This window comes from Leptosomus discolor, chromosome 7 (assembly GCF_034619465.1).
Source record: "Leptosomus discolor isolate bLepDis1 chromosome 7, bLepDis1.hap2, whole genome shotgun sequence".
Lineage (NCBI taxonomy): Eukaryota > Metazoa > Chordata > Aves > Leptosomiformes > Leptosomidae > Leptosomus > Leptosomus discolor.
The window spans coordinates 37987919-38012873 of NC_141397.1; the positions used below are offsets into that span (position 1 = coordinate 37987919).

The 24955-nt window shown below is 45.2% G+C and overlaps 1 protein-coding gene across 2 annotated transcripts; it reads right to left on the minus strand.

Annotated features, from left to right (window-relative positions):
- Nucleotides 1–8187: 8187 nt before the first annotated feature.
- CLDN18 (claudin 18) lies at nucleotides 8188–24692 on the minus strand. 2 transcript variants are annotated; one of them, XM_009948683.1, is made up of 5 exons: nucleotides 24473–24692; nucleotides 11436–11600; nucleotides 9469–9574; nucleotides 8992–9102; nucleotides 8188–8365 (listed from the first exon to the last, which is right to left on the minus strand). In XM_009948683.1, the coding sequence occupies exons 1-5, from the start codon at nucleotides 24690–24692 to the stop codon at nucleotides 8188–8190; spliced, it is 780 nt and encodes a 259-aa protein (XP_009946985.1). The 2 variants fall into 2 exon arrangements, with proteins under 2 accessions (XP_009946985.1, XP_009946984.1); XM_009948682.1 differs by lacking the exon at nucleotides 24473–24692 and adding an exon at nucleotides 15813–16032.
- Nucleotides 24693–24955: the final 263 nt, after the last annotated feature.

Sequence of the window (24955 nt, forward strand, 5' to 3'; positions counted from 1 at the left end):
TTGCACTGTGAACATGACCACATAAACCTGATTCTGCTGATAATGCTGATCTGTGTAAACTAAGTTCATTTTCCTAATTCTCTCTATTTTGTACATTTGTAGCAGTGCATTTATGATCTTGATCCCTTAAATTAAAAAATTTTGGGAAATGCAACAGGGAAAACTGGCCCTTCTCAATTTCACTTCTCTTTTCCAGCCCACTCCACTGCTGGTTCAGACTTCTAGCATTCCCTATTTCTAATGTTTGCACGTGGATTTTAATGCCAGGGGAGCAGAAAGCCCAACCAGGGCTGAGCAGAACATGGTCTATAAATTTAATTTTACTGAACAGCAAGAGTGTATTCCAGATAACTGTTTGCAAACATGGAGAAACTCCCCCATATTTTGCGAATCTCCATGTCCCCTGATATGTGCACAGTCACCTGTGCCCTTATACCCACCCAAATGGGTGGCTCTGTAGCTACATACCTTGAAAAGGATTTTTTTCCATTTTAGTCATTCAAGTTTAAGAACTATACCTGGCTTGTGTTATTCATTGCTTAGAGTGCTATTGCCAGATATGTTGCTTCATGCTTAATTTAACAGCTGTTGTTCTTTTTGGTGGATGTCTATCATAACAAACACTTATTTTAATAAATTAAATAAAGGAGGGGTGATTTCACCCATTTCAGAGCACTGGTATTGGCAGCTGGGGAAAAAAAAAGATGTTTTTACCTGTAAAAAATTACAGGTGGAGGCAGCAGTGAGCATTTGCTCCTGGGAGAGGGGTGATAGGAAACCTATCCTGACTCACACACCTCTGCCCTCACTGCCTGCCATACAGCAGCCCTGGGTCTGGTGCTGGCATGGTCCAAAACCAATGGGGAAATAAACTTCTGCCCAAAAGAGCAAATAGGTAAGACAAAGGGCAGAAAGCAAAAGCAGTTTTGCCTTGACTACGTGGCAAGGTCGGTGCCAAGGTGCTAAAATCTGAATCACACCCATTCTGTCAGCTGCTGACAAACCTTGCCAGCCCCAGGTCTGGCTGCTCTTGCTGCTCCTACACTTATTCACCTGTTGACAAGTGCAAGAACCACTCTTGCATTCATTTTACCAGCAGTTTTGATGCCTGAGGTGCTTTCAAACCATTGCAGTGAGCTTCATGTGCTCAACACTAAGTCCAGATGGTGCCAAAAAGGTGGGGGAAAAACTTCCCTTAAGTTTGGGAAACTCCAAAAATAGCTGACAGCCTTGTGCTAAGTGACATTCAAACTCTGGCTAATAAATAAATACAGATACAGTCAATGCATTTTGATTTCAGACTGGAAATTTTAAGCCAGCGTGTTCCATGGGATGTTGTTCTCTGCATGCTGCAAGCTGCAGCAAGCCACATGACAGAGGATGCGCAGTGGGCATGGAAGAGCCTTGGAGATTCACCTTGGGTTATCACAGGGGAGAAGAGAGGAGAGGAGGGGAGAGGAGAGGAGAGGAGAGGAGAGGAGAGGAGAGGAGAGGAGAGGAGAGGAGAGGAGAGGAGAGGAGAGGAGAGGAGAGGAGAGGAGAGGAGAGGAGAGGAGAGGAGAGGAGAGGAGAGGAGAGGAGAGGAGAGGAGAGGAGAGGAGAGGAGAGGAGAGGAGAGGAGAGGAGAGGAGAGGAGAGGAGAGGAGAGGAGAGGAGAGGACTCCAACGATATCAGCTCCATCAGTGTGTCTTGTCCAGAAAAGAAATTTTACTCGAATTTCTTCTTCCTGTTGTTTTATGGACTCCTTCCCCGGATAAAGCAACGGCTTGTGTGCCCCTTTTTAGAGTACTGTCCTTTTCTTGACACCAAATTGGGACATGTTGCAGCGTACCTGGCATGAGTCCTGTGCCCGTTGGCACTGCTGAGTGCTCAAGCCGTGCTGCACGATGCCAAACCAGCAGCGACCAGCAGGGATGCTCCCTGAGCGGGTGAATCACTGCAGCCAGGGGAAAGGAAAACAAAGCAAAAGAAAACAAAGCCAGCAGAAAGCACACAGTGCAAAAGAAAGTCAGAAGTGGAAGAGGGGACTCTCGCTCACAGCTGAGGTTAAATAGGGAGACAGGTGTCCTGATACTTTGTTTGCACAAAGATTTCTTTGTGACTGCATTAAGGAAAAAAATTCGTCTTCTCCCACAGGAGGACCACAATGGAACAAAAGCTGATTCCAAAATCCATTTCCCTCACCCTCTGAAGATGCAATGCTGCAATGCCACGAGACAACGTGACTTTGTTAGCAGCAAAAGCAATGGGAAGTCTGCTGCAGGCAGAGATGGCCTCTGCAAACCTGCCTTCATGCTACCAGCACTTCTCAGAGCCTGACACAGCATCCCCTCCCTTTCAAGCCTTCGTGCCCGCTCGTCCAGTCAAATCCTGCCCACAGGCATGTGATGGCTGTGCACCACCAGTCTGCTGCCTGCTGGAGGGTGGTGGAGCAGGCTCGGTCCATGGGTGGAGCACACATGCCTGTCCATGCTGCTTAACACCCAAAGGCTTTTCCTGAAAAGCTAAAAAAATACCCCACTCAACCCTGAAGTTTTGTTAAATGGTGGAAGATGTAACCCTAGAATCATGGCATCATTTGGAGGAGCTGGGCCTCTCCAGCACCCATGCTTTTTCTTGTGCATGGTTTTACCTTTCCTCCAGTGCAAGCAGCCCAATCCTCACCCTCTGCCCTTACCTGCATCCCCATACCCAAACTGCTCCGCTTAAATTCCCCCAGATTTTTATTTTCCTCCTCCTAATTTTTCAACTTTGTCTTCAGTTCAGCACAGCATGGAGGGTTTTCCGTGGGCTTCACCAATTGCTGACATCTTGTTTCTCCTACCAGAAGTGACTTCTTTGGCTTGGTCCTCTCTGGAGTCTCTGGGAACAGTGAAACAAGTTCAGAGATGGCAAGATAGAGAAGTAGCCAATTTAATGAAGGAGAAACCATGCAAATCAGGGTTTCCTTCTGAAAAAGGGACCTTTGCACTGCCATGACAAATTTAAGGCCTGTTTTTACAAACATTCTCCCAGATGATGCCTGCACAACCAGCTTACAGCTTGCAGGTACTGTAACAGAGCCATAACATTTAGGACACCCATGGGGCATAGGCATGACCCCCTTCCCATGGGGACAAAGCAGCACAGCTATACTGAAATCATTGGTCAGGCCCTTGCCAAGAGTTTAATGCCATTGGAGTCTCACGCTCTTCAAAATAGTATATTTTGTGTTTTGTTTTTCTCAATGACATTTGTCTTTGTGGGGCTCCAGTTATTGGTAGTAATTTTATAAAGCATGAATATACATGGGACAACCAGTAGATATTCAAACCACAACACTAATAATCTCTGAATGCAGCACAACTCTCCCAAGTAATACCAAGCTGAAAAAAACGGAAAAGAAAAATCCTATCAAATTTATTCAGCTGTAATATCTCACCCGGAGTGCTGTTCTCCCATAATATTTGGGGCAAGCACAGTGTCATAAATCTTAGTGCTATTAATCCATAGACTCATTCATCTCTGTTCAGCTATATAAAAGCAATAACCTTGTCACTATAGGAAGGAAGATTGGGCTTTTAATTGCATATAGATTTCAGGAGAGTTCTTATCTCATAGTCCAATTTGTAGCTTCAGATATGCGACTTTGCTTCCCTTGGTCAAAGTCCATGCAAATCTGCTGTGCCCTCACATACTTACAAATATTGTAGAAGCTCAGAAAGAACCCATACAGAGCTTTTCTGGCAGATAATACACACAGTCTTTTCAGCATTTGCTTTGTTAGGCAAGACTATATTTAATTAGCTGAAACAGGATATGCGTTTTTCAAAGGACAATCAAATTTATGGAAACAAAACCATTTCTGAGTGCAAGCACATATGCACCTACACACATCACTGATCACCGTTTCCCTGACTCATCTCCTTTGGCTCTGCAAGTGCTACCAAATACATCCTTTGCCCTGAAGTTTACTGACAATGAAGGCAAAATAGTCGTGGGGGGGGTGGTGGTGGTGGTGGGGGTGTCTTCCCTCTCCCACCAGTAACAGTGGCAGGAGGAAACACTGGATTTATTCACGGGGCCAAGAGATCTGCAGTATCTGTGTTCCAGTTATTGCCAGGCTTTACTCAGCCAAAGACTTCTAGAGGCACAAACGTTCTTGTTGCTGTGTGATTGGTCAAACCAGCCAGCCCAGTTCAGCCAAGCAAATATTTAACTGCTCCTCCCAAACTGCAGCCAGGCAGCAAGGCAGGATGGCGATGGTTTCGCTCTGCATGCCTCGGTATGGCACCGTACCCTCCACGAGTTTCTGTCTGCGGCGTAACAGGGTGAGAGCAGCACATTGCTGCTTCGAGCAGCTCAGTTACACACGTGGTGCTGAGTTTCAGAGCCTGAATTCACACGCTTTAGGGTAAAGTGCCTCCCTGCAGTGCTGGGGGACCCAGGAACAGTATGTGATGCAGCAGCTGGCTGTGCTTTGGGTGGGTGGCCCCGGGGTGTCTCCCCTCCCCATGCAGCTGGCACTTAGCACTGCGGGCTGTGGATGTGGCACAGGGTTTTGCATCCTTTGCATGTGGGCATTGGGACCCAATAACAGCACTGGGACACAATAAGCTGCCACCAAGATAATGTCATCCTAGGGAGGCTTTTGGATATTGTTTTTTTCTCAAACTCTAAGAAATAATTAGGGTATCCTGATCTTTTTTCTAGCCTGCAGGGATGCAGAGGACAGCCTGGAAATGTGAACTTTGTTCTCAGTAAAGATCTAGAGCTTTCCCCAAGTAGCTGCAGGGCTTTCAGGAGACAGATCAGTTCAACTGAAAAAGGGATATATGGGTCCATGTCCCAAGACAGGGAAATATGAAGTTCTTTCTGCAGCGGGAACTGCAGCTCCATGGCTGCAGTTGCTGGTTCTCCCCATGCTGTCATTCCTCCAATGCACGATGCTCACCACTCACAGTGGTGCCCACCACAAGATAAGGTCTGTTATGGCTAGAAACAGAGGGGAGCATCTGTAATATCAGATGTTGTTACACTGCAAACAGGCTTATAAATAAATGATGCTCTGCTTTGGAATTTTATTTTCTTCAGTCAAGTTTGCTGCATTAAAATTTTTCATACTGTAAGTTTTCGGCCAAAGTAAGGAAATGAAAACTGATGTTGGAAGATGAGAAATCTACTGAGGGCAGAAATTCCCAGATACAGCTCTGTCTCAGCTCTCTACTGCTCTCCATAATGCTTCTGCCTGCAATCTTGTCATCTACACGCTTGCACACATCAAAGTGAAACCAAGAGATAGTCAGCCTGGTGAGTTTGTCAGAGTATTTGTGTTGCATAAAAATATCATGTAACTTCCAAAGGTGCTTCCTTGTGATTTTACATGTGCACCTTTTTTTTTTGTTCTAATGCAGTCGGAAACTTGTATTCCAAATTTTCCTCGGTGTTTTTCTGTATTTTTCATTACCCTGTGTACCTTTACCTAACACCACTTAAGTGTTCCCTATCTAAGTTAAACATTCCTGTGCTTTTCAGCCCCTTTCCAGTGGAGGCTGTCAGGAGTGAGAGCATATCAGCATTTTTTCCACCCTCCTAAGAACAACGAAGTATTTGCAAGTGTTTAATTGCTACCTTGAAAGTCTGGCAGATGCTGATCTGATCAAAGTGGCCTCAAACACAAAAAGAACAATGCACTTGCTGAACTCTACTCCTCAGCAAGCCCAGGGTCCCAGCAAGAACCTCCGATTTCGTTGCATCAGTGGGCTGGTGTCCCCTGAAACTTATGCATCTGTTTTTCTGCTATTTTGTCTCAGCATATAACTAACTATATCTTATAAAAGAAAAAAAAAACCTCATCTTTTATTTTTTCCTTCAACCACACATACTTGTCCATACTGCTCCCAAGAACCTGCAGAATCCAAAGCTGGGGTGAACTTAGCTGAGCAGGAATGTTGGTACCTGCTGTTCATGATGAGGAGAGAACAAATGAAAACAGTGCTTTTGGTCTTAAAAGACTTTTTCTTTTTTAATATTCATGTAAAAAACAAGCAAACAAATAAAATAAATCCAGCATGCAAGAAAAGGCAGAGTCTGTACTAAAAAAAGCTGAGTCTGTACTGAGAGATGGGGACAAAACCGTTGTAAAACATATTGGTAAAATAGGACAGGATTTACCTCTGCAAAACGAAATTGTTCTCCTTTAAAACCAGATCCTTAAAATAAGTCCTTTGCTAGTACAGAAGTGAGAGTCAGCAGTGTCATACAGCAGGGGTAGTGATTTATCCCAGGTGGCAGCAGAGGCCAACCTCCACACTGAGATGGGACCAAGAGCTTCTGTTGGATGGAAGCTCTTCCCACCTCTTTGCATGGCGGTCACGTCCTCCAGCCATCAGCCTCTGGCACAGCACCCTGCCAGGCATTCCCTCCTCCTCTCACTGACCTACCCATAGTGCAACCTCTCTAGAGCTCCCAGGCCTGTGCTGGAGATGTGCCTCCATGTGGTGATGGAGAGCTGGTGGTTATGGAGAGCTGAAGGTTATGGAGGGGTGATGGTTATGAAGAGCTGGTGAGTACGGTTTGTTCTCACAGGGAGCACAGTTTGTTCTCACTGGGAGCACTGATGTTCAGTGAGACAGCCTGTCCCCTCTATTCATACAAGCCACCAGAGATGCCAGCTAGACTGGTAGCTTGACCTTCCAAAGGTCCAGCTCTGGAGAAATGTTCAGCTCTACCTTTGATTCCTCCAGAACATGAAACGACTCAAGGGACTATCAGCACTTCACTAAAACAGTTTTGCCAGTAAACTCCTGCAGAGAACTTATAATCATTACAAGTGGGGCTAAAACCTATTGCAGCTGTCTATCAAAATGGCTGCTTCAGAGGTTTTGGAGCCCTTTTTTCTCTCTAATTTTTCCCTCAGTACTCTTTGCTGTGCTCACAGGCACTTTCGAGAGCTTCGCCAGGATGTGATGCAGGGCCAGGTGGGAGGACATGCTGATGGCACACAGCTCTCCTCTCCCATGTAAGATCTTGTGTCTTTTCCTCTGACCCCTTCAAATAACCTTCATCTCTGATGGATTGACTAAAAGAAGCAATGTCCCTCTAAGGAGTTAATCTTCAGATCATTGAGGGAAGAAGTAACACAAGAAAGTCCTGATGTTAGTATGGAGTTACACATCTAATGCTCCCTGGGATTTCTGCTCCAAATGTAACTCTAATTAATTCTAAATGAGAAATTCTTCTGGCTTCATTAAAGATGACATCTGCAGGAACACCGGTTACACACAGAGGATTTCAGCTATTATAGCAAATATGTAGCATAGGAATAACAGTGGATTATACATATTCCTTGAAGAGATCAGAAGAAATAAATACACTTTGGTGTCACGGGTTATAGCAAATGTCCATGTAACATAGATCAGATTAAATATCACAGCAGATCAGCATCGTAATACAACAAGCAAAGCAAAGGTGTGTCTGAGTAGAAACAGTCGCCAGGGAGGAAAATGCCATGACTATGGGGTCTGTACACATTGGCCACAGCCAAAGGGACACAACTGAGTTTACTTAAAATACATAACAAAATAATATAGAAGACTACTAGATTACAATTTTTGCCTTTCAACCTGCTCCAAAAAAAAAAAAAAAAAAAAAAAAAAGGGTGGTAAATCCAGAGCAAAAATATACTATCATTTCAGCAAAACATTGTTTTTTCTGATGAACAGAGGACGCTGAGGTTGTGGGATACTGTTCACCTCTCCAAACTCTGAAAAAGTAGGGGATGACATTGCCTAGTTGCATGAAAGCCTGCTCAAAGGGAAGAAGGCAATGGGGTAACATCACTTTTACATCTGAGTTATTCCCCTATTACTAAATGGGAATTTTAACCTATTGGAAGAATTAGAAAAGGGCAAAGGCACAATCCTGGTCCCAGATAACAGAGTTTATAAGTAAAATATGAGCAAACTGTTCTACTCTGAGAGCATAAAAAGGCATTACTTACGTCATAGACCTCCTTATGGCAGGCATAGTAACAGGTAGTCGAATAAAACCAATGTTCATAGCAAGTGAGGATACAACCTCGGAGCAGGGGAAACATGCTAGAAAACACAGTCTTATTTACAGACTGCTTTGTTTGTGTATACTTTTTGCTTCTGAAGCTAAAAATTTTTTAATAAAGATAGCACAACTCAAGCCCAGAGAGTCTGCTAGACATAGTCATACTTTGAAGGGTAGGAGCGTCTTCCATCCTCACTTCGAGCAGCTTCTTCATATCCCGCACCCTTCCTAGTCTTCGTTTCAGGTTCATACCCGGAACCAACCTTATATGGCCCCGTTCTGTAGGAAATATTCCGTCCCGATGCATTGTAGGACACTGCTTTGTAACTGAAAAGGACATGAAAGATGACATCAGCCACTGGAGAGTCTGTGACTACCCAATATTGCACCTTCTGATCCCGTTTGCTGTTGGATTTTAGGCAACTTCGTACTGTGTCATCACTTGGAGCCACTCAATGAGCTCAGAGCCAACCATCCATGGACAGGCTGCACACCTCTTTCATGTTTTTTCATAAACTCATACTTTCTTGCCCATGAGTAAATCCCTGGTTGAGTGAAGGAGCCACATACAATAACCAGATATGCAGACGTACAAAGCCCTATCTGATGTAAATCGTAGCTCAGCTGATGCAATCTACACCTGCTGATGATCTGCTATGCAATTTACAATCAAATCTGCAATTAATGGGCCTGACTTAGCCAGCACGTTGCAAATTTTAGATTTTAAGGTTGATCTCTCCTCCCCTCTCTATTTGTTTGCAATTCACATAAAGAGGGAAGGGAAATGGTCACTTTTGAACCATGATACAGGGCGAATAGTTTATCATCATGATAACTCTTGCAACAGGGGTATTATGCACAGACATATCCTGTGGTATGCTGGTTGTATGCTATCCCAACACCCAAGGTTTCACACAATACCTTCCCATGTCTACTACCACAGAGAGGCTTACCGTGATTCTTCTGGAACCAGCCCTCTGCAAGCAAGGCACATCATGATGCCTCCTACGAGGGCCAAGCCACCTGCCACCCAGCCAACGAAGAGGGCTGAGCCAAAGGTGTACCTACGAAACACAGACATGTGGCTGGTTAGTGCTGTGACAGTGGTCCAGTCTGCTTCTTCTGAAATGCACTGGACATTGTCATTCTCCCTCTAGCCCTGCAGAAGTTCCTGTGAGCACCACTCCAACTGCAGACTCATCATCAGTCGGCTTTCTACCTCCTTCTTGTGCTGCCTGAACAGAGACATCCCAGCCAATTTGCTTGGATAAATTATCTCCAGTGCAAATAAGAAAGAGACTCAATAAAACTTCCAAGCCATGGGACCAGACTAATATGCACCCAGAGCTTGCCTTTCCTTTGGGTGCAGTACACCCTGTCCCGGAGGGAGATCTACACTGTGAAGCACCCTGAGCCAGTTGACCACCTACCTGTTCTGGACGTTCTGTATTCCCTGGTACATGTTGGCTGTGGACATCCAGAAGTTTGTGACCAGCATGTTGGCAAACACGGACACTCCAGTGATGGCACACAGGCCTGAGATCAGACAGAAGGACAGACTGAGACCCACATAGAACAAGCAGTCACCTTTGGCCTGGGGGAAGCACCTTACAGCTACGGAAATGTGTACTGCTTTATGTCCTGGAATGTATCTTCAGCAGAAGTGGGGACCCACAATGTGTTACACATTTCTGCCAGGATTTCTACACATTTACAATCCAGCAGCAAGAACATAATGTCACGTTACAAAATCCCAAGTCATATCAGTAAGAATCTTCCTGCTGATGTGTTTTCTCTCAGAAAATTAGTTTAACAAACAGATCATTTTAGCTGCTGAAAATATCCAGTAGTACAGTTTACAGGGGTTTTTTACAGTGAAAAACATGGACAAAAGGTTGCCTATCAGAAATTATTTTTTTGGATGGGAAAACATCCATGTGTCTGTCACATGGAAGAGGAGATACGTTTGGTTCACAACCTGTTCATCACCAGGTATTGACACCTGCCTGACTCTGCAGGTAGCCTGGAAGACCAGACTCAAAAGTCAGGAACTGCCATTCATCTGCACAAGTGATCACTGTGACGCCTAGCCATGACGAGCCTGGCAGCAATGGCATTATGATTTGCCATTTCACTACTGCTCTCCTTAGCAGAGTGATTTATGCTAACAAAGGCCATCATTGTACTGTACACCACTGTGGAAGGAGGTACAAAACATAGCTAAAGGTCATGTCAGTGTTTGTTGCCAAAAAACATGGACTCCAGCTTTTTTGGGCATCCCAAATCCTATTTATCCTCACTACACCCACCAAGACCTCTGGGTCTTTCCTGAAGCCCAGTTACTCATAGCACCCGGGAGGGTGCCTCAGGTCCCCCTATACTTCAGTGTCACAGTCTTTAACACTTCTGTCCTGAGAGTGGCACTTATCTTAGGAAGAAACGCAACTTCCAGCTCACAGAGGTGTGACCAAGGGCCATGTCCACCACAGCACATGGGGATCCAACTCATCAGCAAGCTGAGACTTGTTTTGAGATGGGTGAACTCAACCAAGGGATGTCCCATCCCAAGAGTCAGTCACATTGTCATCATTGTAGACAGCCTTTCTTCAGGAATGCATGAGTGGGCTTTTCTACTATTCTCATCAGCCAAATTCTGAATCCGCTGACTCAAATACATAAAATGATAGATTTTAATTGCAGAATTAAAGCTGTGTTGCAGAAGGTGGTTTCCTCTTTCCAACTGGTACTTATTGTACATCATTAAGTTGTGTTGTATGTCTCATATCTCAGCAAAAGTTAAGTGCTGATCAACTGTAAGGATTTCAAATAGGGACATTCTCCTTCCCTTCATTAGGATATGGATTTGATTTGATTACTCACCTGCAAAAAATTGTGGGAAAACCTGTAAGTAATATATTAAGCATTTGCAATTTTGAGGAAGCTGCACAACACTAGGTGTTCCTGCAGCCTTCCTGATAACCCGAGGTATTTAAAAATTACAAGCTAGGCTACCACAGCCATGAGAGTCTTCATAAAAGTATTATGTATAAAGCTTGAGACTCTTCAAAAAACTGTTATGTATAAATAAAGTATATAATAGCACGTAACAATAGTATACACATAACGAATTAAGAGATATATTTTCTTTTTTATCTGTGGGCTGTTTTTTCAGCCTTCCATGTTCTGTCCAATACAAACTTCTGGTTTTCTCACTAAGCAGAGATAGAAGCCGTGTGACCCCAGGAGACCAGGCTGGAATACAAACACCAATAACTTCGTGCAAGCATCAATGCTTTGGGTTGCTCCTATGACCAGAAGTGCATGAAGACTTGCCCAGTCCTCGATTCCAGGCAATTATAATGCCTTGCACGTGAAAGACATGACACTACCCACTTACCAGCAACAATAAACATGATGCCTGAGGTCAGAGTCATGTTGGCTTTTGCAGAATCCTCCATGCTGCCAATACGGATGCATTTCAGAGCAAAAATGCACACAAGGAGACCAAGGATGCCCAGGACAATACCCACAATCATGAGGGCCCTCACAGCCTGGAACATTGCTGCAAAACAAATTGACAAGAGCCGTGCTGAGTGACTGAAATGAGATTCATCAGAGACCAGGAGGTTTTTGAAGATTGTTTCTGTCTAAAAATAAGGATATTAAAGGAGAAATCCTTGGAAGATGGGCACCAGATGGACTCTCGGCAATATCTGGGGCACCTCTGGAAATGTGGCTGTTTGTCTCAACTTCCCAAAGACTTTGACGGCTTAGACATAATTTTTCAGAAATGTTCATTGGCACCAATCATGATTAATTCAGCTGAAATTCGTGGAGAGGAGTTAGTGTGCACCTGGGATAAACATGAGTTGTTTCATAACTGAATTGATTGAGAAAGCTTTTTTTTTTTTTCTCCCCAAGCAGCGATGAAAGCAGACAGCTCCATACAGCTATCTGTGGTATTTCCAACTACTGTGTGACTCAAAATGGAGTTCTGTATTGTCCTGCTTTACAGTAAAATACACGGCACAGAAGAAGAAAATCACCTTGACAAACATCACAAATACACCAAGAGACAGCAAGAAGCTTTGGCAAGGACCTCCCCAAGCATATCCTTTCAAAGAGTAACTGTAACCTCAGTCCTGTATAAATCTGTCCACATTCATTAATGCAAAACGCAAATACCCCAGCCCTGTATTTGTTTAGCAGCCTGACGTCCCCCCAAGGTGGGAATGCTTGGCTGGAGTCAGGCTGTGGTGCTGATGGGTCATGCCTGTGGGAGCTGAGCGCTGCAGTCAGTCAGCTGAAGGTAGCAAAAACCCTCCAGACTCCTCTTGGCTGGAGCAGAAAAGCAGAGGGAAAAGCAAAAACTTGCAACTTTTAAAATAGAGAAGTGAAGGAAAAAGACCATGCATTTGAATACCATGGTGATTTTCTAATAAGGTAGCACATATCTTTGCAGCCTCTTCTTGCCCTCCCATGAGATCTCACAGCCCTAGGTTTAGCTTTGATGCTCCCCACGCATGACTGTCCCTCTTCAGAGAAGATGATATGGGCTCATGAACAACTGAGAAGGGCAAGGCAATATATCATACAGCCCCAAGGACTTCAGTTAGCCTGCCTGTCACCCCTTTTGCTGGGCTGGCCAGGATGACCATGGTGCCCAAGGGTCCCATATGGCCCAAGTGGAGCAAGAGGCACTGGTGCAGGAGATCAAGGAGCAGACCCCACCGGCCTTGCACAGATTGGGAGAAGGGTTTATAAACCCTCCCTAGGAGGGCAAGGGTGGGTGCTGGGGTGCCCATGTGGGTCTCCTTGCTTGTAGAGTACCACGAACCCGAGCAGAACTGTGCTGGCATCATGATGCACAAAGAAGCCAGCAGTCTGCCATTCCACAGACTGGGAATACACAACCTTCTCCCATCTGACAGTCCCACTGGGGCTGCTGCTCTTATGACTCAATTTTCCCTTATCAGCTGATAACAAGTACTAACGAGCCTGGGATTTTCAATCTCCCATTCATCAGCCCACAGGTGTGAGCTCATTAGTAATTATTCATCAGAGTATGAGAAGCTGGTGGATACACCTTATCAGCCCTCAAAGGTTGTTCACGCAGCACCTGATGCAAAGCAGAAAGCTGAAAATAGAAGAAAATCACAATACTCATTTGTCTTTACAGTCACTTAAATTTCTTTGCAACTGCTTTTGTTTCAGAGCAGACAGGAGAGGCTGATGCTCCCGGACAGCGTAAGACATTATGGATCATGATGGAAGGTCCTTTTCCCCAAGACAGTCCTTCATTCCTGGGATGCTTCCTACAGACCTTATGGTTCTTAGGTGCCATCACTGTGGTGGTCTCAACCCTTTAAGAAGTGACCCTAAGCTAAGACCTCACAGAGGTATTGTGGGTTCCCGGGAGAGAGGTCCCAGTGCTTTGGGTGCCCATGGAGGGGTGCAACAGGCAAGCCAAGCCAAGCAGCTCCTGGGATGTTGCATTTCTGCTGGAGCACTGAAGTCCAAGTGTGGTGAATCTCCATTGAAATGGAGCAATCTGCAGCTGTTGGAAAGGGGAGAGAGAGGAACACAGCAGGGGACAACAGAAAAAATGCAAAATAGCCATCAGCAGCGATTCCTCTCTCCATGAGGCTGACTTATGCACCATCTCCACAAAGAGACGGAAAGGAGAAGAAAGTGCTCGCAGGTCTGCTGTGGCATGAAGGCCTCTCCACTCGGCTTGTGGGACTGAAAGCGAGAGCTATTTGGAAGCAAAGCACGGCAGTTTCAAGTGAATTTTGGCATCCATCAAAAGTCCTCTGAATAGAGCTGCTTTATAAAGGAGAATGACCTCACTAGAAGGAAGGAGTGGAAGGGCTTAGACAAACAAAATTAAGGAAAAAAAAATTGTATCAGGAGCATTAGGTAGCAAACAGCCCTATAGTTAAAGTCAAGCACAAAAACTACCTGCTGTTTTGCATACACATTTTGCATGAGGTACGATAACGTTGCTTCATACCTGCACACATATGGTTGCTCATTTTGCACACCTGATTTCCATACAAAGGGATGGTGTGCACAGAAAATAGTAAAAATGCAAGCTTATTCACCAAAATAAATGTCAGTGATCTGAAACCACAGTTTGCATCACTGTGTTTTTCAGATGTAAGCAAAATTGCAGAGTTGTATTTTTCCCCAGTGCTGCTGTGAGGAGTAAGAGGTGAGTGAAGTAAAACTTAAAGTCATCTAAACTAACATCACCTGCGTTTCTGTTCTAATACAAAATACAAAGGCAGAAAATTAGCTTTATGACTAGTTGTGATTAATGGCATATAGAAAGTTTAGGGGGAAAATGAGGTTTTTAAGTTAACCAAATTCAAGCAGGGGCATTCCTTCTTTACGTTTTAAGGTACTCATCAACTAAATGGACACAAAGAGAACAAAACTGACAGAATATCTCTCAGACACAACAGAAAATGCCTGTGACTGCTTTGCATGTTTCCTTATTGCTATGTTACCTAAAAATAACATAGAAAGTAAAATTTTGATTATGATAAATAGGCATCAAAATGATGGTTACCGTTGCCTCATTGCTCTTTCAAAACACAATCACCTACACACAGCATTATAAGGATATGTATATATATTGATCAACATTCGTGCATATTGTTTAATAAATATTTTTAATTTTATTTTTTAAAACAAATGGTACCACAGGGAAAGGGAATACAAACATCTGTTTTGCTCTTCCAAATGAACAAGAAGTCACCTAGCAATCCTGAGAAACACATTTATTCCATTGCACCCCTCAAGATTGTCACGGGCTTTTCTCAAAAAGCAAACACTGCAGCCAATACACCAGTCTTCAGCAAAGCACTCCCTCCTCCCTCACAGTATGGAAGCAAGGTTGGCATCCCTGAAGACACAGGGCTGAGAGCCCACATCATGCTTTCTTCCATACCCATCAACAGATGCAAAAGGCCTGGTTACATTACTGCTTGCTTTTACGTATTTGCAATTGTGCACCAAGAGTGAAAAACACTCTCAGGGCTGTACTTATTGCTACCTGGCAGGGCACAGGCACGACAGTTCACAGGGAGGCATGGCGAGCCAGGCTGGTCACTCCCCTCCTGTGGGTCCAGCTAGCTTGGGAGCACTGAAATACCCTCACATGCAGTGGGATGGGAAAAACAGTTCTTTTGGGAAAGTAAACAAGCAAACGAGAAAGTAATACCCCTCTGCAATCTAATTCTGTAACCACTAAAACTTTGAAGGTAACGTGAAGTGACTGAGTTCACCTTTCCCCTTCTTGCCTTTCCTACACACACTGCTCACAGCAGATTTGTTCAACTCCAGTTTTCTCTTTGGAAAAAAAAAAAAAATTACAATTGTTTTCTGTAGAAACCATTATTCTGATAACAATGCAAAATTACATGCAGCTGTTTTCCTTGTGTTTCAATTCAAAGGAACATACTATCTGTGGGTTTAAACGTACTCTCCTCACATCAGTGGAGCTGTGCTGATTTATGCCAACAACAGGGCTGAACCCATGGTGCTCATCCAGAGATCTCCTACATACACTCCAGGTTGTAACCTCCACTGAGTAAAGTTATTATTTTGGTAACAAATATGCACCTATTTTTGTACTCACACACTGAGTATCCTGAAAATTTTATTCCTTGCAAAGTGATTTAAGACATCTGCTACTGCTTTTGGATTAAAACTCTGCAGAGCTACAGGAAAGCACCTAGGTTAAACCTGTTACATCTTTTGCCCCTACCTGGCAGCCCAAGAATGGTGAAATATGGCCGGCACTCTGTAAAGCCAGAGCTCTGCTGCACGCAGCTCCTCCACAGTCCCTGATACTGGAAGACGGCTGTGACCGGGTTGTCATACAAGTCCTGCATGCTCCACATATCCATGGCAGTGGACACAATGCACCCCGCAACACCCAGCGACGAAATGATGAACCCCATCACCTGACAGATGGTCGTGGACATGGTGTCTCCCCTGGAGAGAGCAGGTGAGACAGTCCTGATGAAGCCGCAAACCCAGTAGGAACACTGAAGTCCTCTTGACTGAGCCACCAGAAATGCAGCAGCTCTTATCAGATGCTTTCCATTGAGCAGTGTGTTTGCTCAAAGTGTTTTTGCAAGATAGTCCAGTTTTACTCTCACTGGGTAGGTTTGTGCTGGCAGGGCCAGAGATATGAGCTTTTGTCCTTTAGAGGTGCTTGTCCTTCCCAAGCTAAGCAGCCACGCTCTGTCAAGTGTTGGGCAACCCACTTGGAACATGTGCCGTCCCCCCACTGATACCCTTTGCTGTCCATCAGGCTTCTCCTGCATGCTTGGCATGGTGCAAGTGTGCTGATAGGGGCAGAGGGAAGGACCATGTTCCCAGCTGAACACAGCACCTAGCCCAGGTCACCGCCTCCCTGGCCCTCTGCTTATGCAAAGGGGGAGTAGATCTGCCATGAGACCAAGATAGGGACATCACTACACCCAGTCACCCAGGCAGACACCCACACAAGGGGCACAGTAATAGATAGGGATGCCAGCAGTGAGCTCTGCAGGAGGATGCGGGGCCACTGGCTCAACCCAGAGAACAATCAGGGACATGGCCACTCCTTGCAGCCACTTCGAGTGTCACCAAGGTTGCCTCGGATTCTGATCATGGCCCAACTCACAGCACAAAGCCAAAAGCCCCAAGCTGATCCAGCAAAACTCCTGCAAACCTGTTGTCCTGCTGCCCACACCCCCATCACCCTTCATATGGCCCCACTGAAAGACTTTTGGGAAGAAGGAAAGGGAGGGCATGGGGACCATTTGGAAAGTAGCTTTTTACAGGTGCTTGTCTGTATTGACTAAGGGAATGGCCCTGGAAAACGGGGCGGAGGATATAAAAATTAGGAAACTCATTATCTCTTTGTGCAGTGGAAAAGTGCTGGGCTTGGGGGAGCAATATAAATTCACTGTACCACTCTGCCAATGGAGCACAGTGAGTTACAAGGACCTTCCAGACTTCACGCTCATCCATTCTCATCTAATACCCTGCTCTGGCTGATTTACTTCAATCCTGACCTAGAAACAACTTCCAGCTTTAACCAGTTCTGATACCTCTGTGTGCCACACGCACCATCAATACCATTGCCTGGTTGTGATGCCATGTGAAAGACTCCAGGAAAAGAGAAGAGGCTGATTTCTGTGGGTGGATGGGTTGCAATGGAGATATTACATGTTGGCTATTTCTTTTGCCTTCTGGAGAACAAGCACTCAGGATATCCCTTTTGCTTTTGTGGCTGTGCAGCCAGCTGGTGGACAGCAGACAGAGATGCTTTTGCACTGGACTCTGCTATAGAGCACAATTCCCATGTCTAGTGGCCAGAAAACACAGCCATCAAAGTCCTCCTGGGTTAGGCACAAGATTTTTTTTTTTGCTTCCAGCAATTTTATTCAAGTTTAGATATTTTCACTGACTTTGGCAAGTTTACCTCAGAGGAAGGGCTAGATCCAACATATCTAAAGGTCAGAAGTTGCCAGTAAAAATAATAATGTGAACAAAAAAACATAGAAGTGAGCCCTCAAGAACCAGAGGGGGTAAAAGCTGTTTATCCTCAATGAGGGAAGAGGGCATGCTGATTAACTTTCCTCATCTTGGACAACACTTTGTGATCAATCAGGGCTGGCGAGGACCTAGAAGCTGGGAGGACAACAAGGGCTGGGGAGGACCTAGAAGCCAGTAGGACAATAAGTGCTAAAATAAGTAGTATGTCCAGCTCTCCATCCCATCCTTTACTGCCCTACAGACAGAATTGTGTCCCAATCCAGAAAAGCTGGTTGCACCTAGGCCCTGATGCTCCTCAGCAGCTGTCCAGGACTTCTCTCCTTCTTCATGCCCCAAGACTTGCCACCTTCTTTGCCATCTAGTGGCAAGAGATCACATCACTTTTCCCAGGATAGACTACTTTAAACCACGTCTCAGGAACAGATATTCCTCTGAAACATAACCCCTATTCCCGAGGGTGATGTCATCCTGCATCATTGGTGTGCAGCGGCTTGCAGGGCTGCACAGAAAAATAGACCCATGGACGGGTCACAGCTAAAAATAACCCCTGGGGAGGAAAAAGAAAAGGGCGGGGGGGGGGGAGAATACAAAGGGCACCATTTTTTTTTTCTAAAAACCTCAATCACTTTTTAAACTACTGTTTTTTCTGCTAAATTGGACATCTGCATGGATGCATGAATACCAGTGGAGGTGACACTCCCATGCGCCATGCCTGCGTGTTTGCTTTCCTGGGAGGGGAGCCACCACTCCTTCCTCTAACCCTTTCTGCTGGGTTCAGCTGCATGCAGCTGGAGCAGCTCTTCAAGCCAATAGGAACTGTCTCTTCTCCTCCTCTCCCCCTCCACCATTTCACACTCCATATTGGAGTGTGAAATAGAGCCATATTGCTCCCCTCAACACACCTATTGGAAAGAGGGCCATGCCATGGATTGCCCCTAATTGTGCCCTGAGCTGGAGTCTGCCACCCAGGCAGTGCTGCTTCACTAACCTTTCCTTGGGGATATAGTTTTCCCCTGCTGATGGGGGAATGCCGCTTCTCATCATCCCTCTTACTCAGGGGCATCAAAGCCCCAGAGCAATCGTGGAGCAATCAAAAAATATCATCAACAGCCTCGAGGTATGCAAGAAGGCCCAGGGGAATCAGTCTGTCTTTGACTTGAGGGCCACATTAGATCATGTCTCTGAAGAGGATAAACCACTACTGGGTTGCGTATTCCCCTTTGAAACCTCATGCTTGCTGTCCCCAAAAATAGAGCTTAAAAAGCACCTTCAGTAATTAGGTCCATGCTGCAGTGCTTAGCTAAGAAGCCAACAAACACCTAACCATGCTCAGCACTCCACATGTTGTTGACCTCAAAGGATTATTGTGTTTTGGGGGAGTTTCTATTTGCTCATCTCTCAGAATATTGCCTAAGGTGCTATCCAACCATTACAGTATTAGTTGCTTGACATTTCTCGTGCTCTGATTAGCATCACACTTGTAAACACTGGGAACTCAAAGCTCCACAGACATCTTCCTCAGTGGCTGGTTGAAGCAAAGTTCTGGAGAAAAACCACAAACTTGTTTCCAGCGCAACCCTTCACCTAGCCCATTTTCTCCACCTTTCTGAAATATTCTTATTTTAAGCTTACTTTTAGTGGTTGTTTCTGAGCTACTCATGATAAGGAAAAAACCATTTCCCTTTGCAAAATACTCATCACCCCATTCTCCCAGCACCCAGGACAATAACAGAAGATCACCTGAGAGTTTTATCTGGACTTTTGGCCCAGAGCACAACCTGAAAAGTGGTTGGGTAATAGGATAGCTGTAGAGCATGTCGAAGCATCTTTACTACAACATGATGCTCATTTCCAGCCACCCCTGGGAGATGTCTACGACCAGGAGTTGCTGAAGGATGGGGATCTGCCTCCAAGCACATGCCTGTTGCTTAGTCTCCAGCAAGGTGGTTAAATGCTTTGGCCAGGGGACTTGCCATGCCACGTGGTAATGCTGAGCAGAATCTAAGGAAGGGACACGGTGGAGACAGCTCGTGAAAAGGCCAAGCTTTTTCACCAAGAAGCAGAGAACAGGGCTCCCACTCTGAGTATTGGGACATCTCCAGTGGTTTAACCAACATAGGAAAAGGAAGGGTACTTTGTGACCGCTCCCCTCCACAACCTTTATTTCAGCTCATACTTGCTTTATCTACCCAGGCGTGGACTCTGTATTATCTCAAAACCGTTCACTGGGCCCATTGCAACTCCTGTATGTTATCACTGCCTCTCCCATAAAAGTCGCCTACAGCTCATGTTTACTTTAAAATTTACAAATATAGCTCACACCCTGCCAGTCAATTCCAGCTTGTTCAGACTGAAATAAAGTAAACCCACCCTTCTTTTTCTGTCCCTCCATTGCTGTGATGACCATAGCCTCCAGGAGTGTGTGGTCCACCAGTCCATAGCATGAGGGTGGCTGGCTGGTCTTTCTGAAATTCAACGGGGAAAGGGGGTCACGGAAGGCCCGCATCCCAGCTCAGACCCTCTACCCCATTGGTCTTCAAGTGGTCCAGAGGGGCCTTCGAGATCCCTCAGCAGAGTTGGGGTGCATGAAGCTACATCCTTCCCTACACGCCTGTAAGCTGTAGCCCAGCCCCACATCTCCACAGCCGTTTGCCATTTCTCTTGCCTGGCTCCTCTCTGGCCCAAATCCTTTAGGATCATTTTTCATATCTCTCGTCATTTCATGACAAGACACTAGCCAGGATGTGATGCATGCATCTAGCTTCCTGACATCCCTTGCTGGGCTCTCAGCCACCTCTCCCCTCCTTGAGTGTCATCGGGGACGGGCATGCCTGAGACCTCTCTAAGGGTCTCACATTAGCTCTTTCCCCATCTCTACACCTCCTTCAGCTCCTACTGCGAGTTCAAACCCACCACAGCCTCATGCACACTCTTGGTAGGTTATATCAAGTTTCCAGCCCATCTGGGCTACCTAAACTCTTCTGCGCACAAAACATAGTCTCAAAGGACTTCAGGCAGGTTACAGCAGTTACCTGCAAATGTTTCAAAATTTGGAGCTGAACTCACTGGGTTAAAAGGTTTTAAGTAGCAAGCAGAGCTTAGAAGAGACTATGCCATGGCCATCATCAGTGGCAATTAGCAGTCCCCATCCTTACGAACTTCAGGCATGAAATAGTTCCAGGGAGCAGAGATGCTGTTTCCTTGGCCAGTGGGCTACCCTGTTTCCAAAATCCCCAGAGCATGGTTTTACTAGGGTTGTGCCACAAAATGTAAGTTGGTCATATGAAATAAAAGAAAACCTTGTCAGAACATCAATACAGGAGAAAAAAGTGCAGACGCCAGCATGAAGACTTTTGAGACATCAGTTCTCCTCAGTGAACATCTTCTTGTCTCTGGTAGCCTGCACCAGCAAAACTAAAAACAGGTATCTTATGCAAAATTCTGGACAGTCAGGATTACATTCCCATGGGCTATTTTTTACACCGACCCCTCTAGCTACACATATCCTTTTACTAGTTGGAGGACTTTAACAGGGTGCTTTCAGACTTTCAAAGTTTGCTGTTGGAAAATCAAAGAATATTCTTATATTTCAAGCCACCAGCCTTTTGTTCCACAGCAGAGAGATGCCTCAGCCTTTCTGAAAGGGTCAAAAGGAGGTTTGACTTGAGAACAAAATATCCTTTCAAAAATGGCTGAACCGGTCTAGCTGAAGAGGTCTGTAAAAAAGAGATGAAGGGAGACAACAGGAAAATTACTGCCCATGTTATTGTAGTTTACGAAACTTGTAAGCAACTGAAAAATGCTCCTTTTAGCAGAAAGTGCCTTGTGACTTCCGCGCTAGGTGAAACTACCAGCCTTACTAGAGCTCAGCTATTGCTATTTGTCTATTATTTGTGTGTTCAAATTCAGATTGTGTCCTCCAGATAATCACAGTAAGGTCTGTAGACACACCAAAGCAAACAGCAAAAAATAGTAAGAGAAAGCAAAATCAGAACAGACTTAGCTCTTGAGTGACATATTGCACCAGAGACTGACTGTTTATAGCTGAGCAGCAAGGGTGAGAGCCATAAACTAGCTGTGTTATTTCTCATTTTCATCTATTAATTTGATTTTTTTCCTCCATCTATTTGAAATTAAAATTCCCCCAACTAAATTGAAGATAGATGATGGGCAAGACAAGTTTAATCTTTGCTATGGGAGCGAGGGATGGAGAAAAAAATTCCTCAGAAACCAAAACTTCATTGATGTACTCAGGTCACCTCGCTGCTTTGCTAGAGTCCTATTATTTTTATTCACTCTGGCACTATTGTTCCCAATATAAATTGCCATTGTCAGAATAATAAATAGGGGTTTTTAATGGAAATGCTGACAAACCATTAACTATGACGTGGTTAGCAAGGGGCATTTAATGGAGATCAAGGTGTAGCACAGTTAAAATAAACATTGGGATGACCTGCCTAAATAACATCTTAGCAAATTAATAATCTGATTTTTTAGCAATGGTTACCCCCTCCCTGGTTGGGATACAGTTGCCCTTTGCTAGTAGTGGGTGGGAAGAAATGCCTGTAGGAGCAGATGAGTTCAGGAGACTGAGCCAATCTATAAAGCACAGCAGAGGGGCACTTGTTTTTGCACCAGCTTCTCCAGAGACTGCAAGTGTCAGACAATATATAAGAGGAGGAAAAAGCAGTGGTGGCGAGCAAGGGAGTGACTTCAGAAGAGCAAGCCCTGTTCACTAAAAAGAAAGGAAAAAAGAAAAAATAGTGCACCTCACTTTGTAGGGCAGCGCTGATTGCACCAGTCACAAAAAGCATCTCATCGGGACAAAAGCATATAAATATTCATATACCTACACACCGACAGGGAAGGCACAGTCTCTCCAACAGCACCAAGGATGAGGGCAGTGACTTCAGGGGATTCAGGGTCCCAACCACCTTTATTTTTAAAGGTTATGCTTTGTTCTTTGGGCTTTTATTAATCTCTTTTTGTAGGCAGCTGCAATAAGCCCAGCAAACAGACATGGTAACTCCACTCTAAGCTGACCTGTTCATTAGAAACCCTGACATTTAAAATAGGGTGCTTTTATCTGTCTGCAACTGGGAGGGAGACACAGAGCTTGCTGGATGTAGCTAAAGAGGGACAGAACGATCTCCCACAGCCCATCTGTTAGATGAAGGAAATCCATCCCCCCAACATTGCTGTGTATTTCCATTTTAGGAAATTAATACCCACCCTACAGACACCAGTCTGGAGGCTTGGGAATTGCAAAAAATTGCTAGTTTTTTGCTGTAATGCTGAGGTTAGCAACGGAGGTATTTTGAAAGAACAAAAAACCCCAGATGTCAACTATTCCGGTGTCTTCAAAGATTAAAGTATTTTCCAGAGCTGAACACTTGAAAAGTTTAATTGCTTCTTCTGTAGAGTTACATTTTCTGTAATTTTAAGCTTTTAGAGCTGAAGAACTAAGGAAATTCTGCAGTGTGTTACGGATGCATGTGTGAGTGGGGAGATTTCCTTTTTACACCTCTGTTTGTTCCTCTTATACCAGCTTTAATCTCTTTACCTATAAGCAATTAGCCTGCTGGAGTCAAGTTTTACCAGCCTCCCCTGCCTCTTGCTGTACTCATTTTCCCTTGGAGAAACTGCTTGGCTTTACTGACTGTGATAGCAGTGTGTGAATATAAGATCTGCACAAACATCCTTCTTTGGATGTCATCCTTCAGTCACTCATACCTGCTACAAGCGCACAGCTTTTGCTAGGGGCTGTGCAACTGGATTCCCAGGCAGGATCAGGCCCATGCCCTTCTAAGAAAAATATATATTTGCACCCTGGAGTCTGTGTGAACAAACTGGGCTATTCAAAGCTGCGGCTCCAGCAAGAGGAAGGTGCTCACAGGTATCCCTGGCACCTGCACAGGGATGGTACAGCGCAGCTAACGCTAGACACCAGTTGGGAGCAAGGATCCAGTGATGAGTGACATGGAAATACAGCTCAGGGGATGAAATACCACTCCTACTGGTGTCTGAGGCCACAGCTACATTGGGTTATACTGGTTTGATTTGCAGAGAGATAGACTACTTGTGAAAGAAGCAATTTTTGTGCACAATGCTTATTTCTGTGTGTTTTGGAAATGCCATTTTGTAGAAGTTCTGCAATGATTTGCTGATATAATTGGCTTCTTCCCTGCATTCTTGCTGTGTCAAAGTACAGAGGCTAGATGGATACAATAGTCTAAGTGCCTTTTTTCTCACTGTATTAAGGCAAGAAGAAAACCCAGATAATCCTGTTGTAACCTAATTGTTTGCACCCCTAGATACTCTGTGCACAACCAGGACAGGAATGATACCCATGGAAGAAAAAACTGGAACCAAAGGAGAATTAGGGAGAAATCCAGCCTGGTGGTGTTAGCCCGTACAGAAATACAGTGAGCTGAACTGTGACATATCCTCTTAGAAAAGGATCTTCTCCAATGCCAAGAATATTAATGGTTTCTGGTGAGAAGCCACGCACAGCTGTGCATCTGGGGTAAGACTGTATACCCAAGCCACCCACACCACAGGGGAAAAATCACCCCACAGAGCAGCTGCTGCCCCAGGTGTATTGCCTGGATAACACCTCAGGAACTTGATTCATAAACAGCTGTAATGAGTTTTGCTGAACCTCAGCTTGCCCATGGGAGGGGGTTCAGGTTGAGAAACCTCTAAAGGACCTGTCATCCAAACAGTGTGAGCCTCCAGGAGGTCCATTTTGGCTAAAATTCTGGTTCACAGCTCTGCACCAAAAATCACCCATCGCCACCTCTCATGCATGGCTTCTGGCACCTGCCTGTGGCTCTGCCCTCCCACCTCTCTGCCCTCGCGGCCAGCAAGCCCTACCTGGCAGACCCAGGATTGTGAAGTAGCCACGGCATTCGGTGAAGCCGGAGCTGTCTCGGACACACGTGCGCCAGAGGCCCTGGTAGTTGAACACCGCTGTCACTGGGTTATTGTACAAGTCTTGCGTGCTCCACTGGTCCATGCATGTTGACGCAATGATGCCTCCTATTCCTAAAGCGGACACCACGAAGCCCATGGACTGGCATATTGTCACAGACATGGTGCCAAGAGCTCAGTAGGCAGGTCCTCGTCACACACAAACCTCCACAAGCCAGCTCTGGGGCAGGCAGCCAGGGCAGAATGGACTTTTAGCTGGAGGCACAACCTACGTCACAGACTGGAGTCAGGAGAGATCTGGTCTGCACCATACAAATCTACCCTTTCCCTTTATCTGTTTCGGTGAGATAATTTCCCTTGCTCAGTACCAAGAGCCATTTGTTACGCACGGCGTGAACGTCTCGCTCTGTTTACCTTCTCCCTCCA